This window comes from Pristis pectinata, chromosome 31, assembly GCF_009764475.1.
Source record: "Pristis pectinata isolate sPriPec2 chromosome 31, sPriPec2.1.pri, whole genome shotgun sequence".
Taxonomy (NCBI): Eukaryota; Metazoa; Chordata; class Chondrichthyes; order Rhinopristiformes; family Pristidae; genus Pristis; species Pristis pectinata.
Window position 1 is genome coordinate 14,188,797 of NC_067435.1, and position 17,011 is coordinate 14,205,807.

The 17,011-nt window shown below is 42.3% G+C and overlaps 1 protein-coding gene across 3 annotated transcripts in view; it reads left to right on the plus strand.

Moving 5' to 3' along the window:
- Positions 1-16,220, plus strand: part of slc44a2 (solute carrier family 44 member 2) — a 76,471-nt gene extending 60,251 nt beyond the window's left edge. Inside the window, exons 14-22 of one of the 3 annotated variants that reach the window (XM_052042122.1) lie at positions 1,555-1,642; positions 3,140-3,402; positions 6,067-6,161; positions 8,811-8,914; positions 10,098-10,171; positions 10,316-10,386; positions 11,035-11,123; positions 11,861-11,945; positions 14,373-16,220. In XM_052042122.1, the coding sequence (XP_051898082.1) occupies positions 1,555-1,642; positions 3,140-3,402; positions 6,067-6,161; positions 8,811-8,914; positions 10,098-10,171; positions 10,316-10,386; positions 11,035-11,123; positions 11,861-11,945; positions 14,373-14,464 (961 nt within the window). In that variant the 3' untranslated portion in view covers positions 14,465-16,220. Of the gene's footprint in view, positions 1-1,554; positions 1,643-3,139; positions 3,403-6,066; positions 6,162-8,810; positions 8,915-10,097; positions 10,172-10,315; positions 10,387-11,034; positions 11,124-11,860; positions 11,946-13,584; positions 14,352-14,372 lie in introns of those variants that run through there. The other 2 variants (XM_052042120.1, XM_052042121.1) reach the window with 2 other exon arrangements.
- Positions 16,221-17,011: the final 791 nt, after the last annotated feature.

Consider the following 17,011-nt stretch of genomic DNA (forward strand, 5'->3'; position numbering starts at 1 on the left):
CTTTGAAGAAGTAACATGTCCTGTGGATAAAGGGGAAACAATGAATGTACTATCCTTTGATTTCCAGGGGGGCTTTTGATAAGGTGCTGCATCAAAGGTGATTGTGGAAATTAAAGCTCATGTGTAGGAAGCAGCATTTGATGAGATATTGGCTAGCAGGGAATGGAGAGGGGTTCAATACGCCTTTTTCTGGTCAACAAAATGTCAGGAATGGTGGGCTACAGATCAGTGCTGTGGCCTCAACCTTTTACAATTTTATACAAATGACTTGGATCAAGGCACTGTGGATGTGGCACAAAGGTAGATGGGAAAGTAAGTACGTTGCAAAGAGGATATAAGAGGCTACAAAGGGACATGGATAAGCTAAGTTAGTAAGCAAAGATCTGGCAAATGGAATACAATGTGGTAAAATGTGAAATTATCCATTTTGTCAGAATTATATAAAAGCATAAATGGCAGAAAGGATATAGAGGTAATTGGGTGTCCTTGTTTATCGCTGGAGGAATTGAATCCTAAATTGGGAAGTTGTGCATCAGTTGTAGGGTATTGGTGAAACCACATCTGAAGTGCTTTCTACAGTATTCGTTTCCAAGGAAGGATGTTAATGCATTGGGAGCAGTTTGGAGAAGGTTTACGAGGTTGATGCGTGGACTGGTAGGTTATCTTACGAGGCTGAGTTGGGCAGGCTATGTTCATGACCACTGGAGTTCAGAAGAGTAATTGAAACGTCCAGATGGTCTTGACAAGGTGTATGTGGAGAAGATGTTTCTTCTTGTGGAAGAATCTGGATCTGCAGGTCACAGTTTAAAATTAAAGGTTTGCCCATTTAAGATGGGAAGGAGGCAAAAGGGTCATGGTCTTTGGAACTCTTTGCCTCAAAGGGCAATGGAAGCAGAGTCTTTGTATTTTTAAGGCAGAGGTAGATAAATTCTTGATAGGTGAGGTGGGGGGGGGGGGTGAAAGGTTATCAGGGGATAGGCAGGAATGCAGAGTAGAGGCTGTGGTCAGGTCAGCTGTGATCTTACTAAATGATGGAGCAAGATTGAGTGGTCCATGCCTACTTCTGATTTGTTTGAGTTCATCCAGATGCTCCTGATGTTATTTCTGAGACTTCCGTTTTAATAAAACGTGGTACTTATGTGAATAAACCACATCAATGTTGTTTTTCGGAAGAGTATTGTTGGAAAAAATTGGTACTGACGAATCCTTGGCATTATACTATTGATGATGTAATTTGGGGCATTTGACACTGGGAAAACAGCGGCCTATAAATGAGCACGATGGTAGCAACTGGTACAGAGCCACCCTGGAATGTGCACAAAATTATTTTCCTTTGCGTTAACTTAATTTTCAACTTCACAGTGCTGTTTGTAGTTCCAGCATGGCACAGATTATCTGTGGTACGTTGGCTGATATCTGCTCTTAATATGTCATCTCTGTGTAATTTGTTGTATTATAAATTTTTCCTGGATTCTGTTGAGAGATGTGTTAAGAAATCTCAGCTTCCACTTTTGAATTTCAAATCCTCTATTTCCTTGACTGCTTTTTCAAAAGCTACTTATCAACTTCCAATGAAGCAGTTTATAAAGTATTTGACAATGAGACAACTTGCAACTACACCGCAAAGAACTGTGACCCCAGTGTGAGTACTGCCTCCTGTAGAACAAAAGCTGTGCGAGAAGGGACTGTTTTATTCTCGTTCTTATACTCATGGTTGAACTTCACTGATTCCAGCCCCTTTGACTCTTGCTTTGTGCGTTGGTAACCAGACACGGTGCTGGCTCGGAAAACGAGATCGGGCTGATTTTTGTAGGTGTCCGTTAATGTGGTGTTCAGAGAACGTCAACAGTGAGGAACTTGCCTATAGGGAGGGGTCATGGTGAATCGCCACATTTTTCCGGATTTGCCATAAAAATGAGGGAGAAGGGAATACAAGTGTGTGTTTTGGTTGAGACCCTGCATCAGGACTGAGGGGGAAGAGGAAAGATTGTCTGTTATAGCAATGAGGGGTGAGTGGGATAGAGGGTGATAGGTGAAACCAGGTGAGGAGGGGAAAAAGTGAACAAAGGAAGACGGAAATTAGATGAGCAAGTAAGTGTGTGTGACAGGAGAACACCTGAGGTGTGGGTTACCTGAAATTGGAAAACTCAGTGTTCATAACTTTGGGTTGTAAGCTATCCAAGCAGAATATGGGATGATGTTCTTCCAAATTGCATTTGGCCTCTCCGCAGCAATGGAGAAAGCAGAGGACAGACAGGTCGGTGTGGGAGTGGGAAGGAGAGTTAAAATGCAACCGGAAACTGAAGCTCGCCAATGTAGAAGTGCTCATGTGGAGTAAAACTGACACAGTGCAGTGGGGCCAAATGGCCTGTTTCTGTGCAATAAGTTCCGCAACTTGCCCCACTGATTCAGCCACATTGGGGTTCTTGGGATTATGCCCGAGATTGTTGATTTGAGATCAAACCTTATGCAGTAAGAAGATACTACTGCCCAGTAGCCCTTGTTTATACCTATATTGAACCATTACAACGTCTAATGAATTGCAAATTTTCTTCAATGGTCAAATCCCTTTTCCTAGTGTAGTACTCACCAGCTGACTCCTGCATCATCTTCCTGCTTCGGGTTCTCCTTATTTGGTTCACATTTCATTTGGTTCATTGGTTAAAGAGATCTGTTCCAGTTTTGCACTGACTCGTATATTTACAGGGGGTAGGGCTGGAAGAAGGTTCTTAGTGTTGAATGTGTAAAATGCCCAATAATAAATCAGAACAGATAATGCTGGAAACACTTGCTGAATGAGCCAGCAAGTGTGGGAAAAACTTAATGTTAAGATTTTATCAGAACAGTGAAATATTCACACTGCTTTTATCTGATTGGGGAAATGTCAAGTTTTACAGCAAAGGCTGTGGCTAATAATTGAGATGAAATGCTTGATGATTTTCTTTCACCATTCTCAACTCTAGCCCAGTGTCACAGATTTGTCTGATAAAACACAGGTTATGGTTTGGAGAATGCTGTCCCTACCAGTGTGGGCAAGCTTCATGAACATCTCAGGGGACCTGTCTAGTTTGTGATTTAGGTTGTATTTATTTGTTTGAACCAAGGTCATACTATAATCTGTGATCTCTCTTCCTTACAGACTTTCAGTGAATCTGTTATTAAAAAGCAGTGCCCAGAAGCGCAGTGTTCATTTGCATTCTATGGAGGCGAGACCTATTATCATCGATACCTCACCCTGTTCCAGTTCTACAATCTTTTCCTCTTTTTCTGGCTCGTTAATTTTGTCATTGCCTTGGGAGAAGTTACATTAGCGGGTGCATTTGCCTCCTACTATTGGGCCTTTAATAAACCAGCTGACATGCCAACGTTTCCTGTGATGGCTTCAATGGGACGAGCTCTCAGGTAAGAGTTTAGGACACAGTAGAAGGCTTTTCAGCACCTCAAACCAATGCCAGAATTCTGTCAGATATTGTCTGATCAGCACATCCACATTGTTTACCTTTGTCCCATGTCCCTTGATATCCCGAGCCAGCAAAGATTGTGCTTTGTTTTGAATTTGCCTTCCTGAATGGGCGGAGATGGCCATTGTGATGAAAGAAGATAAGCCAGACAGTAGCTGAACTTGATCTGGTTCTCTGTTTATTTCCAATCAAGAATATAAACATGTGTAAGAGTAGGTCGTGGCCCCTGTGTCCATTCTGTCATTTAGTAAGTTAATGGCTGATCTGATCTTTTGCTTCAGCACTTTCTCAGATGATCCCCATAACTACTGTAGTTCAAGAATCTATCTCCAACTTGAATATACTTTGTGTCTCTATGCCCACAACTGGCTGAGGTAGACAATTCCAAAGATTCAAACCCTCTGAAAAGAAATTATACCTTGCATCACTGAATGACCCCTTATTCCTAGACTCTCAGCATCTACCCTGTCAAGCCCCCTCAGAATCGTATGTGGCTTCTCAACAGTGTGCTTCTGATTGACAGCTTAGTGGCCTGCCCCAGAAATGTGGCACAGGCAACTACAATTTTACATGGTTTTAAATATTCTGAAATATTTATGGTCCGTTCCACTTCTGTTTGCTTGATTTTTCTTTTACTGTTTTTTCTTTTGCTTTCTGATGAGTTCATCGTCCAAACCTTTGATTCTTGCTGGAGTCTGAGGCTGTTGAGGCTGGTAGCTTTGTCAAGCATGAGTTTAGATGACTTTCCCCCCCCCCCCCCCCCCCAGTGGATGTATCACAGAAGAGCCTAACCCTGCCCTCACTGGGCTCTGGCACGTTGTTTAGTGAGAATCACTGGATAGCAGATGGGGGGAGTGATACTCAGGTGACTGTGGCCATCTGCCAAGGGATGTTGGGAATAGGAGGCGCTGGTAATATGAAGGAAAGATCAAGGCACAGGATCAGTTACAGTACAAGAAATTCTGCTGTGACTGTAAGGTTGTAGCATATGTAACATGGGTCTTTGTCCTACTCACACTATCCTCAATGCTGCACCATATCAGATCATCAATCCATTAAAGGAGCTCCTGCATTCTAAAAGAGTTGACATTTGCTCTGTGTAGCACTCTTAACAAAGAGAAACCTTTGAAGACACTGAACCAAATGAGATCAATGAGGTAAAGGGGGGAGTTTTAGGGAGTGTTTTAAAGGAAGAGAGTTGAGCTTAGGAGGGGGAATTGCATACTGACGGGTCTAGATAGCTGACAACTCATCTGCCAAGGAGGGGTCAGGGGGAGGGGGGGGCTGGTGATTTGAAGGAAAGGCAGTGGACCATTTAGAAGACGAGTTCAGTGGGGACTGTAAGGCATAATGTGGTACTCAGATGGAGAGTAGTAAAGCCATGGAGAAGTGTACATCTAGCATTGCTTGGAGAGGTGTTCTGGTCTGGACCAGGCTTCTACATGCATCCAACAGGGATGCCCAGAAGAGCTGGATGTACAAGAATTCTGGGATGCTTTGGTGTGACCACATCTGGAGTACTGCAGTTTTTGTTCCCTTGCGTAAGTCAAGGTCTACTTGCCTTGGAGGCAATGTAGCATTGATTCACTGGTTGCTAGGATAGTGAGATAAGTGCTATGAACAGAAATTGAGTGGGACAAATTTGAGGTGAGTTTATTGAAATATAAGATTCTGAGAGGATTGACAGGATGGATGCTTCTTGTTCAGGCAGGAGACTCCAGAATTTGGGGCCATAATCTCAGGATGAAGTGTCAGCCATTTAGGACAGATTGGGAGAAAGGAGTAAGTCTGGAATTTTCTAACTCTGGGCTATTATTGCTCAGTCATTGAGTACAAGATCAGTAGATTTTCTAAGTACTAGAGGGATCATAGTGAATTGGGCAGGAACCTGTATCAGCTATGATCTTACTGAAAGGCGGAGAAGGCTCACAGAGCTCGATAGTTTTCCACTTGTATGTTCTTATGATGATTAAAAGAATTTTAGATGCTGCTATTCACTTTGTTTGGTGGTGGTTGCCATCCTCTGGCTTGTTGAGGGGAGTGCAGCTGCAACTCCTGAATTTTAGGCCAGGTTGTCTTCCTTAAAAATGAGCAGAAATTGCAGAAAGAACAAAACAAGGGGAAGTAAAATAGGAAAGATGCACGGTGACCCATGGGTGAGGAATGGAACTGAGATGAAAGAAGGATGTAATGGCAGAAATCGAGAAATGAAGGACATTATGGAGGCCACAAGCTGAAACCAACTGATTTTATCTCAGCATTGCTGGACCAGGTGAGTATATCCAGCCTTATTTCCAGGTTTCAGACATGTTAATGTTTTGTTGGGTTGTGTTCAGAAAGAGATGGGATCAAAATCCATAAAAGAAGTATCGGGGTTAAGTTTCCTATCACTAGTATGGGTGGGAATTGCTTCCTAGAGGGGAGAGGGAATCACGGGCTTCTCTTTTGCTTGAGCCAGGGGCATTGTAGGCTTTAATGCTGCAGGAATTGCTGCCCTGGACAAAGGGTACATGTTACAAGTTGCCATGATCTGTAATACTTACTTTGGAATGCTATTGATATTTTCTTCCCCATTCATTTTAACTACATCTCTCTGTATCTGCAGATACCATGTTGGCTCCTTGGCGTTTGGTTCTCTCCTCTTAGCCATTGTCCAGATTATCAGAGTTTTATTGGAATATATCGATCAGAAAGTAAAAGGTATAATCATTTAAGCTTTCCCTTTAGCTCCATGGCCTTAAACCATCCAGAGAGATTGGTCACTGTCTCACTAATTCCCCTGCTCCCTCAAGCTGAAGTTTTTTCCTCACACTAGATTGGGAGTTCCATGCAGGTGAAAAACAGGGTTGTGCTTGTGCTTCAGTCTGAAGAGGAGTAATCAGTTGAGCAATCTTTGTGCCTTTAGGTATGGTGCCAGTAGTGTGTTACTAATGGATTACAGGACGTGTATCAGTCCAGAAACACTCCTGATACTTTGTTTGCTCCCCAGCGCAAGGCATGGCGATATTCCATTAAGCTGACTTACTAGTTCATCAGTTGGATTTACTTTACTTAACAGAAATGCACAGACTTCTGCAGGTTAGAAGCTGGCATGCCTGTGTTTCACAGTTGCCCCTTGGTACCACATTCTGTGGTTCTGTCAGTGTGAGAGCAAACATTTTCCACTGCTTGTGATGTAAATATTCACACAACTGATGTGAGCAACCATGGTGTAGAAGATGGAGATGACCCATCAATGCACCAGAGATCACTGCCTATACAATGGGACAGTACAGATGGTATTACTCTATGTAAAACGTGATGTATCACCCCTGGGAGTATTTGATGGAAGTGTCAGAGGTAACACTACTCTGTATTTAACCCACATATTGTATAGCTATTATTTCTGTATGGTGTATTAACAAATATTCTGCACCTTAGCAAGGCAGGGAATGACTGAAATATTTTACATGAAAATGGGTGCATTCATGGACAGGTTGATGATTCAGTAATTTAGTTTTAAAAGAAAATTGACCGTTTAATCTATCATTGATTGAAGGCTAATACAGAGTTGATGCCATTAAGAACATAATTAGGAGCAGGCATGTAGTTTCTCTCACACCTCAGACCTACTTTGCTATTCACTAAAATCATAGCTGATTCCATGAAAGCTGTGTAATCCCCATATCCATTGATTTCATTGGAGTATAAATACCTATTGATATCAGTCTTGAATATCGTTGTTGACTGAGCTTCCACACCTTTTGTGGGTAGAAAATTTCAGGATTCACAATCCACTGGGGAAAGAAATATTAGCCTTCCCTGTGTCCTTGTATCTGAGACTATGTCCCTAGCCTTAGACTCTCCAGTGATGATTTGACCTTCTCCTGCTTCTGCATCTAGTCTTTTCTTGTCTTTAAAGCCACCAGATCTCTACCTGTAGCAGCAGTTTTATTGATCACTGTGTGGATTACCAACAGTTGAATCCAAGGAAACAACCTGTGAACATCTCCATTTGTAATCCCTTTCAGAATCTCCTGTTATCCTCAGAGTCAATCTTTTGAACCTTTATTGTAACATTTCTCAGGCAGACATATCCTTTCTTCAGTGTGAAGATGCAAAATCATATGACCAACTCCTAGGTGTGATCTTATCAAAGCTGTGTATGGTCACAACAAGACTTCCTCTTGTTTCCTAACTCCCTTGCATAAAGTTCACCACACCATTTAGCTTTCTGCTTACAGGATCTAATTGTTAACCTTCAGTGATGAATTTATAGGGATTGCAAAATTCCTCTATGTGCCAACATTTAATAGTCAATAATCTTAAAAAAAATATAGTAAAAGCTTCATTATATGACTGTGCCAACTTGACTGGTGTTGGTTAATCAAATATGCAGGTTAATCTTAATTTGGCCCAGGCACTCACTTGGTGCTGGCTGGATGTCAGCTCCACGCTCCCTCTGAAGTGCAGGTTACTGGTGCATGCTCGTTGGTGGTGCTGATGACCACTTATTATTGTGTTTTGCTCCTTTTGCTTTGTATTTGCACATTTTCCTCCCTCAGCTACTTTCTTGCACAATCACCTATCTGGTCCACATCTCTTCACATCCTCCTCACAATTCATTTTTTCCACCTGTCTCTGTATTGTCACCAGACCTGGCTGCATTTACACCCTGTCCTGCTGTTAAAGTCATTGATACAGATTGTTGATAGGCGAGGCCCCAACATTGAACCTTACAGTTGTCCACTAGTCAACCAGAACAGAAGCAGGCTGTTCGGTCCATGTCCAAACCAACTCTTTACTGTAACCTTCTATATTTTCCGGTACCATTTATTTATCCAATTCCCTCTTGAGGACCACAATGGAAGCTGCCTGCATCACATCTGCAGGCAGTGCATTCTGGATTCTAACTATGTGCTACATGAAAAAGTTTTTTGTCATTGTCACTCTTAACCCTCTTTTGCTTTGTTCTGTAACCAGTCCTCCGTCCAAGCTAGCCTATTATTCCACAATCCTAAATGTTTAACCTTGTGTAACAACCTATCAAATATCTTTTGAAACTCCAGGAATATTATGTTGACTAGCTTACCTTTATTTACCCTACTGGTGATAACTGCAGAAAATTTCCAACAGATTTGTCAAACTCATTGTCACTTTCTATGTGCTTTATTGCAATGTTCTCATGAAAAGGTTTTGCATTTTTCCTACCAGTAATACTAGAAACTTTGGTACCCAGTGGATTCCCTCCCTCTTTTATTTCTGAAATGGGCTTTAAAATTGGACTGGGTGATCTGTGGGATGGGCTGATGTATTCATTCTATTGAGGATAGGATGAAAGTTGTATTCTGTTTCCATTGTGGTTTACAGGTGCCCAGAATAAGTTTGCAAAATTTCTGTTATCCTGCTTGAAATGTTGTTTCTGGTGTCTGGAGAAATTCTTGAAGTTTTTGAACAGGAATGCTTATATAATGGTGAGTGCTTGCATCATTGTATTTCTTTACACAGAGGAATTATTTAACACAGCCTTCTTAAGTGTGGGTGATTTGGCCATTTACATTGCTGTTTCTGAAGATTTCCTGTCTCCAATTTAACTGCCGAGCTTCTGTCTGTCAGTCCTCCTCCTGGGTCTGTCCCTGTCTCCCAACTGCCCCACCTTGTCCCCTCCCTAGTACTGACTAACTGTCCCTTTCGGCGCATCTGATGACTCTGTCTTGTCTTTCTGTTTATCTGTCTGTCTTGTGTCCAAGGTCTAACTGAAGTTCTTTTCTCCATTTGTCAAATGATCATTTCCTCAGCGTATCCTGTTCCCTCTCTCTTCCTTCCATCCCTTTGTCTGCCTCCCCTCTGTCTTTACTTCTTGTGCTCTTTTTCCCTGCAGTAACTATCGGCAAATCTCTCTCTCTCAGACACATATTTCTCCTTCAGTCAGTTTGTGTGTTTCTTTTTCCCTTTCTCTTTTTCCTCCTTTATTTCTTTTGGTCCGTCTGTTTCATGTACAGATCAGGAAGACCACAGCTCAAGATACTACCTTTGCTGAGTGGACTGTCCTGATTTTTGTGGTGTTATTAATCTACTGTGCCGAGGGCGGGGAGAGGGGCATTGGCTGAGTGTGGGGTAGTTTTAGGCTACGGAATGACGTTGATCAATTGATAAAATGGGCAGAGCAATGACAGGTGGAATTTATTCTTCATAAGTTTGAGTGTTGCACATTGGGAGGACTAACAAGGAGGACTTCACAATAAATAATGGGGCCCAAGGGAGTATTGAGGAACAGAGGGACCTTGATGTACAAGTCTAAGGATCTCTGAAGGTGGCAGCATAGGTAAATAAGGTGGTGAAGACAGCAAACAAAATACTTGTCTTTATGAGCTGGAACATGGAACATAAGTAGCGACGGTATGTTGCTGCTTTATAAATCCAAGATAGGCCACAGCTGGTGGTTTGCTTGGTATTTTATGTGCATTGATAGATGGTGAACACATTCTTTCGGTTCTACTGTAAACTGGCTCTGCAGTTGATTAGCTCACAGTGCTCACATTGGCTCAGAATGCTACTTGTTTGAGATAATGATTGGATAGCACATGAGAGGAGAGGATAGATACATCAATGAGGAAGGTTTTACCAACATTGCTGTTGCCGTTTCTCTCCGCCCAGATTGCAATTTATGGGAACAACTTCTGCACCTCAGCAAAGAATGCATTCTTCCTGCTCATGAGAAATATCATCCGGTAGGTGTGAACAAGTACTTTTGAGTGTGAGTGGGGAAACGATGACTGTGAGTGGATGGGGGGAGCAGTGAGTGTGTTAAGGAACTGCTGAAACAGTTTGGCCGTGATTAGTTACTTGGTGTTGCTCTTTCTTCTCCCTCACAGGGTGGTTGTTCTGGACAAAGTCACGGATTTCCTTCTGTTTCTTGGCAAGCTGCTCATTGTTGGAGGAGTAGGTTAGTACTCGCAATCTTTCCACCCTCTTGCTTCCACACCTAGGGCAGGGAATCTGCCTTCGTCTCCCTGCCTGGCAGATTCTCACTCCCTCCTCTGAAGGCCTCCCACCTCCACCCTCCCCCCCCCATTCCCCACATCCTTGCTGGCACAATTCTGTGCTAGGGTCCAGGTGGTCACTATGCTGAGCAGGAATGGTCTGATGCCAATAGCGCTAGAAGTCCATGGACAGCTTGATGTGGCATGGTGGGTTTTCAGTCTACACAAAGGTGGACATCTGCTACTCAATACCTGCTCCGCTCTGAGTTTGCTGGTGTCAGCCAGACAGTGGTTGGTGCTGCAGCTCTGTGCCCTGGGCTTAGGAGCAGAAGCTGCTGAGTTCTCATTGCTGATCATTCTCCCATGGGGTCAGGTTTGAATCTGGAGTCTGGCATGGAATAAGCTGCTGACACCTCCTGTAGAAGGTCGTAAGGTAAGAATGCAGTCCTATAGGATCAAGGCCCAGTAAGGTCTGGGGATGGGGCAGGAGTGCTTGGTTAGGATGTCTCTTATTGTGAGGATTGTTTGGAAGGAGCTTCAGCAATTCCCTTAACCTACAATATGGGTTGTGCATTGAAGTTGGTCACTAAGTGATTTGATTTCCTCCTCAGGCATCCTTGGATTTTTCTTCTTCACTAATCGAATAACGATATTGGAGGACAAGGCACCAACTCTAAATTATTACTGGCTTCCACTGCTGGTGAGAGAGTCGCTTGTGTTAAATGCAGCACAGCCTACACACACCTCTTGCTGTGGCTCTGAGAGCACAGCTCTGAGAACATCTACAATTGTTAGTCTTCCACTGATGCACAATGAATAACTGGGGTATACAGACTAGAAAGATGCCACATCTTTCATCTTCACTGTGCTAGTTAACTGTTCTCAGCTACCTTTACATTTGGGTTCAGCACATTGGATTGGGGAGGGGTAAGTGCCCTGGATTCCTGCTCCTAATTGCAGTCTTAGTGATGCCCTGCTCAAAAGTGTGTGTGTTTGTGTGTGTGTGTGTGAGCATGCATGGCAGATGAGACCCAGGGTTGATCTTGCCTGTGATGCCAGCCACAATCCAACAGTGTGCTAATACATGCAGTCCTACAGCAAGACTAATTACTGACCAAGACTTCCAAGGGTACCAGCCCCAGGGAGACTTAATGTGTTCAGAGTAGAAGAGGAGAGCGTGTATGAGAGGAAGGAATGCCTTTGAGGAATGTTGATAATTGTGAAATGTTTGATAGTCTTAGTGTGGTGAGATACATATCAATAACAGTAGTGTGGAAAATCTTAATTATATTAAGATCTTAATCTATATTTATAATATTATTATGCCATATGTTATTGATGGTGGGTGTGATAATGTTGAATGATAATAGGCCACCTAGAAAATAGCTGAAGGAAAGCTGACTGAGCCAGTAATCTTCCTGTTGTTTTATGTTACAGACTCTGATTATTGGCTCTTACCTCGTTGCACATGGGTTCTTTGGTGTCTATGCCATGTGTGTGGACACTCTGTTCCTCTGTTTCTGTGAGTATCCCACTCGGGCATGTGTGTTTCTCAACTTGAGTTCTGATGCTTTGTTAATGATTTAGTGGAAACTTTGATAATTGATCTTAATTAAGTGACTGAACAGGAAAATATGACCTGTATCTTGTTTTTGTCATTTCTGAATGATGCTGTGATTTTTTTTTGCCATCTACAGCTTGATCAGATAAAACCCAGTCCCCAGTCTCTGCTGATTTAACTAATCTCAGCCTGGGACTCTATCAGTGCCTCAATTGGCCTCAGCGTGATGCAAGAATTAGCTCCTGATCTCTGGGGTTTCCTTTGTGTGGATATCAATACAAGTTCATGTTGGTTGACAGTTGTTGCCTTGGCCATACTCCACATCTGCCATGATCTTATTGAAAGGCAGAACCACCTCGGGGATAAATGGCCTCCTTCTGGTCTGATGTTCCTAAAAATGACCATGACTCAGGCATTTGGGGGGGGGGGGGGGGGAGTGGAGGGGTGGACACTGAACTGTACTCCTGGGAAGGTTGCTACTTTCAGGAAACCAGGGAGAAAACTGAGAATACTGGATTTACCATGATCTCAGAGGAAGGATTAAAATCATTGTCAGATGTAATTGTGATGGTTTCATTCTGAGTTATGTTGAGAGACTGGGTTCAGTTGAGGTGCGTCTTGGCCGGGACCAAGTTTGTCTACAGGCCATTCTGCTCAAATTTCTTGTTAAATTAGCTGATGTTTCTGACTTCAAACATTTTCTGCATGTAATTATTTGCACTAGCAAGGTCAGTGTGGCCTGCACTAGCTCTATCTAACCTGATCATTTACTCACTTGTTTTCCCCTCTTAGTTTTATCTTTCTTCCAATCTAGTTTTCTGTTATTAATCTAGTTCACTGACAACAGTTTAAAAACTGGAGAGAAAGTTGCTTGGCTTTGTAGTGTGGGTTATGCACAAATCTACAACCATTCCCCAGTGAGAAATCGGGCCAGGGTTAGGTCCTGTAATCTGAATGGGATCTGCCTCTGGATGTATTCCCAGTTCATGTTGAAACAAGTGGTCAGCAGCCTTGTCAACTATGGTTGTAAGTGTAAGGTCAGACAGAGACAGCCTTGAGTTGTTCCTGATACTGCCTCTCTATGTACATCCACAAATCTAGAAGGAACCAGCACCTGAGTACATTGGAGAGTTGTATGAAGGTGAAAGGCTGGTGCTTCTGCCAGCGTGCTCAGTGAAATTCTGTCCTATTGAATAAATGGGGACCGTATTTATTTCCTTGTTTGTCTGGGCCAGAGCAAGTTCTTGATTTTCAGTAGGAGAGAGAGAGAAGAATACTAAACCACGCAGCAATTTGTTTTCATCCAATGAGGGGGTTCACACTTCAAGCATGGACCAGCCACTGTGTGTTTACAGTATTTCCAGTTACCTGTTTTTTTTCTGATCTCTCGTTGCTGATCACCAGCCTGAGCTCTGTCTATGTTTATGTGCTGCAAGATTTCCTTCTGCCGGCTCTGATTATTATCTGCCTCTTTCTCTTTTACTCTCTCCCTTCTTTCCTGTCTTGCTGTCACCTCGTCCTCCATTCATCACTTCTGCATGGGGATGTGCTTGGATCCTTCTGCCTTTCCTCTGCTGCTGTGTCGTTGTCGGGAAACAAGGTGAAGACCTGGAACGGAATGACGGCTCCCCAGAGAGACCGTACTACACATCACCGGAGCTGCGTGACATTTTGTACAAAAAGGAACTTGACCCTCCTCACACATCACAGTTGCAAGAAGAATGATGCCGAGCTTCTGAACGAGGCACAGTCACTTCTACTAAACCTCTGTTGAACTCATTAGTAACAACCTCCAGAGAAGATCCAGTAACTCAACTACCGACTCTTGCTTTGTCTCTGCAGAATTCCCTATGTCAGTAATATTATCTAACGGAGTGAATTTAGGAGTGTTTGTCAGTACTGAAGCTGTGTTGCAGAGCATTTACTTTCAATTGGTAGAAAAATTCCCAGGGATAGAAAATGAGATGAACAATTCACATGGGTATAAGAAGAACTGGAGAGTGAAGGGACTGGAGGCTCAGCTGAGAGATTAGTTATTGGGGGTTGATTTCATGTAAAGTTAAAAGCTTTCAATTGATTTCACTGTTTGCTCATTTAATGGTAGTGTTAATGTCAACACAAAGTAATGCAATATAATCAATTACTGATAGCATTTTGCACTTTAATGCAGCATTTCACTTGCAATCGAAATGGTTTGTTTCCATTTAATCTTCTGGCTGCTAAGGATTTGGTTTCCATATGCAATACCCACTAGTTTGAAAGGCTGCAATGTGGTGGGTCGGGATTTAGAGTAAGGTCTGGGGATTGATAGTGCACACGATTTCCAGGTACTAACCCCATTGGTGTTTGAGATTGTTGTTTATAAATGTGATATTGCTGTTCATGCAGTGGAAGACCTGGAGAGGAATGATGGTTCGACTGAGAGACCCTATTTCATGTCCAAAAAGCTCCTGAAGGTGCTGAAGAAGGAAAATGAATGAGAACTGCTGAGTGCAGCTTGCAACTTGGGACATACGTGTACTCAAAAACATGGTGCCTCCTTAGATCATCCTAATCACTAACTGAGCATGGAGCTAGATGCCTGAACACAGAGTATATTCCAAGCTCTATGCTTGGCTTACTCTCACCATTTGTGGATGTTCCTCTCTGTGAGATCTCTGTCTGCATTACAGTGGTATTGAGCTGTGCCAAAACACATGTTATGGTTTGAGATAAATTTAGGACATAATCCACTGAGAGACATTGTATTTTTTTACATATATTTGAAAAAAAGACCATCCATCTAGGATTGTGCCAGGCAGGCCCTCACTTCACATCTCCTGCTCTAATTACTGTACAGTGACTGAGGATAAATTCAAAGGTATTACTAACAAATGTGGTTTTGCATGACAGATCTGACTGGTTTTAATAAACTCCACAACTCTATTTTAAATGTTGGCACATTATTGTCAGGCTCTATTGCTGTGCTTAGCATGTGTGCTATTAATAGACTATGAAATGTACATATTAAGGAATGTTAAACACCTGTAAATCTACATGTAATAAATTTTCTTTCCTTTTATCTTTATCCTTCACCTCCTCTACCCAAATGGTGTTCACTGTGGGGCAGGTTCCAGGGTGCTAAGCACCCTCCTACCAATCTTTATTAAACTGTTTTAAAATATTCTTGATAGGCATCTGATTTTACACCTGAGATTAGTGTAATTAATGCCCTATTCACTTAAGTGATGAGTAAATGAAATGTTAAACTTCCAGATCTTTGAAACAAAAGGGTTATATTATTGGTCATTTAGAAGCCTGAACTGTTGGTTCAGAAACTTTGATTCAGATCCCACCATGACAGCTGGGAATTTAAATTCAGTTAATTAAATAATCCAGAGTTTAGCATCAGTAATAATAACAATGGAACCACTACATTAGTAAGGACCCAATTGGTTCATTGCTCTCTAATGATAGAAATTAGCTGATCCTATCTAGTCTGGTCTCTGTTGCTCCAAACATTCTAATGTTGTTGACTCTTAAGAGCTCCGCAAAATAGCCTCCGAAACTCAGTTGTATAAAATTGCAGTGGGAATGTGCAAGTATCATCGGTACACAGACTTTGAGGGTTCATTAAGACGATTTACCACCATCATGCCAAGGGCAGTTAGGAATGTACAATAAACGGTGGACTTGCCGACAACATTGACACCTTGTAAGTTAATTTAAAAAGATGTGTTTAGATGGTGCTGTACAGGGGAGACCCTCAAGCTGCCTTGGGCTGTTAGGGATGTTTTAATCCTGTGCTTTATACGCACTGTCACAGACACATTTATAAAAAGAATATGCTGGTCATCCTGCTACGTGGTTTATTAATAAGTCCTATATCACATGAAGCTTGAGCCTGGGCAACAGAATCCTGTTTTTGTATGTTGATGTTGAAACTAAAGCATTGACTTTTTTAAAATGACTAATACTTTTGACAGTCTTGTTAAATTCAAGTATACCTCACTCAATGAGGAAAGCCTTGGCCTTGTATAGAAGCAGCTCCTATCTTTTATTTAAGATTTCAAAAGGTGGTTATTTTAAGAAATGACCTATATGATTTTTCTGTGTAAATGAGACTGCATTGACCTGATTTTGAGAGAATATATCTACACTTACTTGCCTGTACATATAAAACGTGATGTACAGCCAATTATGCACTTGCATGCCCACATTATCAGCCAATAAATAAATTGTACTCTTCCTTTTGTAAACTTTGGCTGTTTTGTATTCATGTCATTGATTGCAGCAATTTATAGCTGGCCTCTAGCAAACTGCTCCCACAGATTGATTCTTGCTATAAAAAGCATTCCAAACACAACTAAAGATGCCTGAATGCATCATTTATTAGATTGCATCTATTGCAGCCTCCACTTTCTTTTATTGATCTGCATGGAGTTGGTGTGGATCCAATAAATTGTAATGTCAACATTTAACTACACAGGTGTCTGAGATTTCTCAGCTTGAGTTGGATGCATTGAGGGACTACTTGCAGAGGTATTTGCTAGCAGAACCTTTAAACTATTTGCAGGTTGAGACCTTTAGACTGGCCCACTGAATGCCTGTGATATTTGTGCATTGTGCAGCACACCACATAACTCTCCTGTCCAATAGGATAATATTATGAACACATAAATAGAAACCCGGACAAAGTGTCCCTGCTTAAAGACAGTGGGCAAAGGATGGGGCAGGTGTGGGGAGGCAGCACGGTAGTGTAGCAGTTAGCATGACGCTATTACAGCACCAGCAACACGTGTTCAATTCCTGCCGCTGCCTGTAAGGAGTTTGTACGTTCTCCCCGTGTCTGCACGGGTTTCCTCCGGGTGCTTAGGTTTCCTCCCACATTCCAAAGACGTACAGGTTAGGAGCTGTGGGCATGCTATGTTGGCACCGGCAGAGTGGCAACACTTGCAGGCTGCCCCCAGCACATTGTCAGTAACACAAAAAGACGCATTTCACTGTGTGTTTTAATGTACATGTGACCAATAAATAAATATATATCT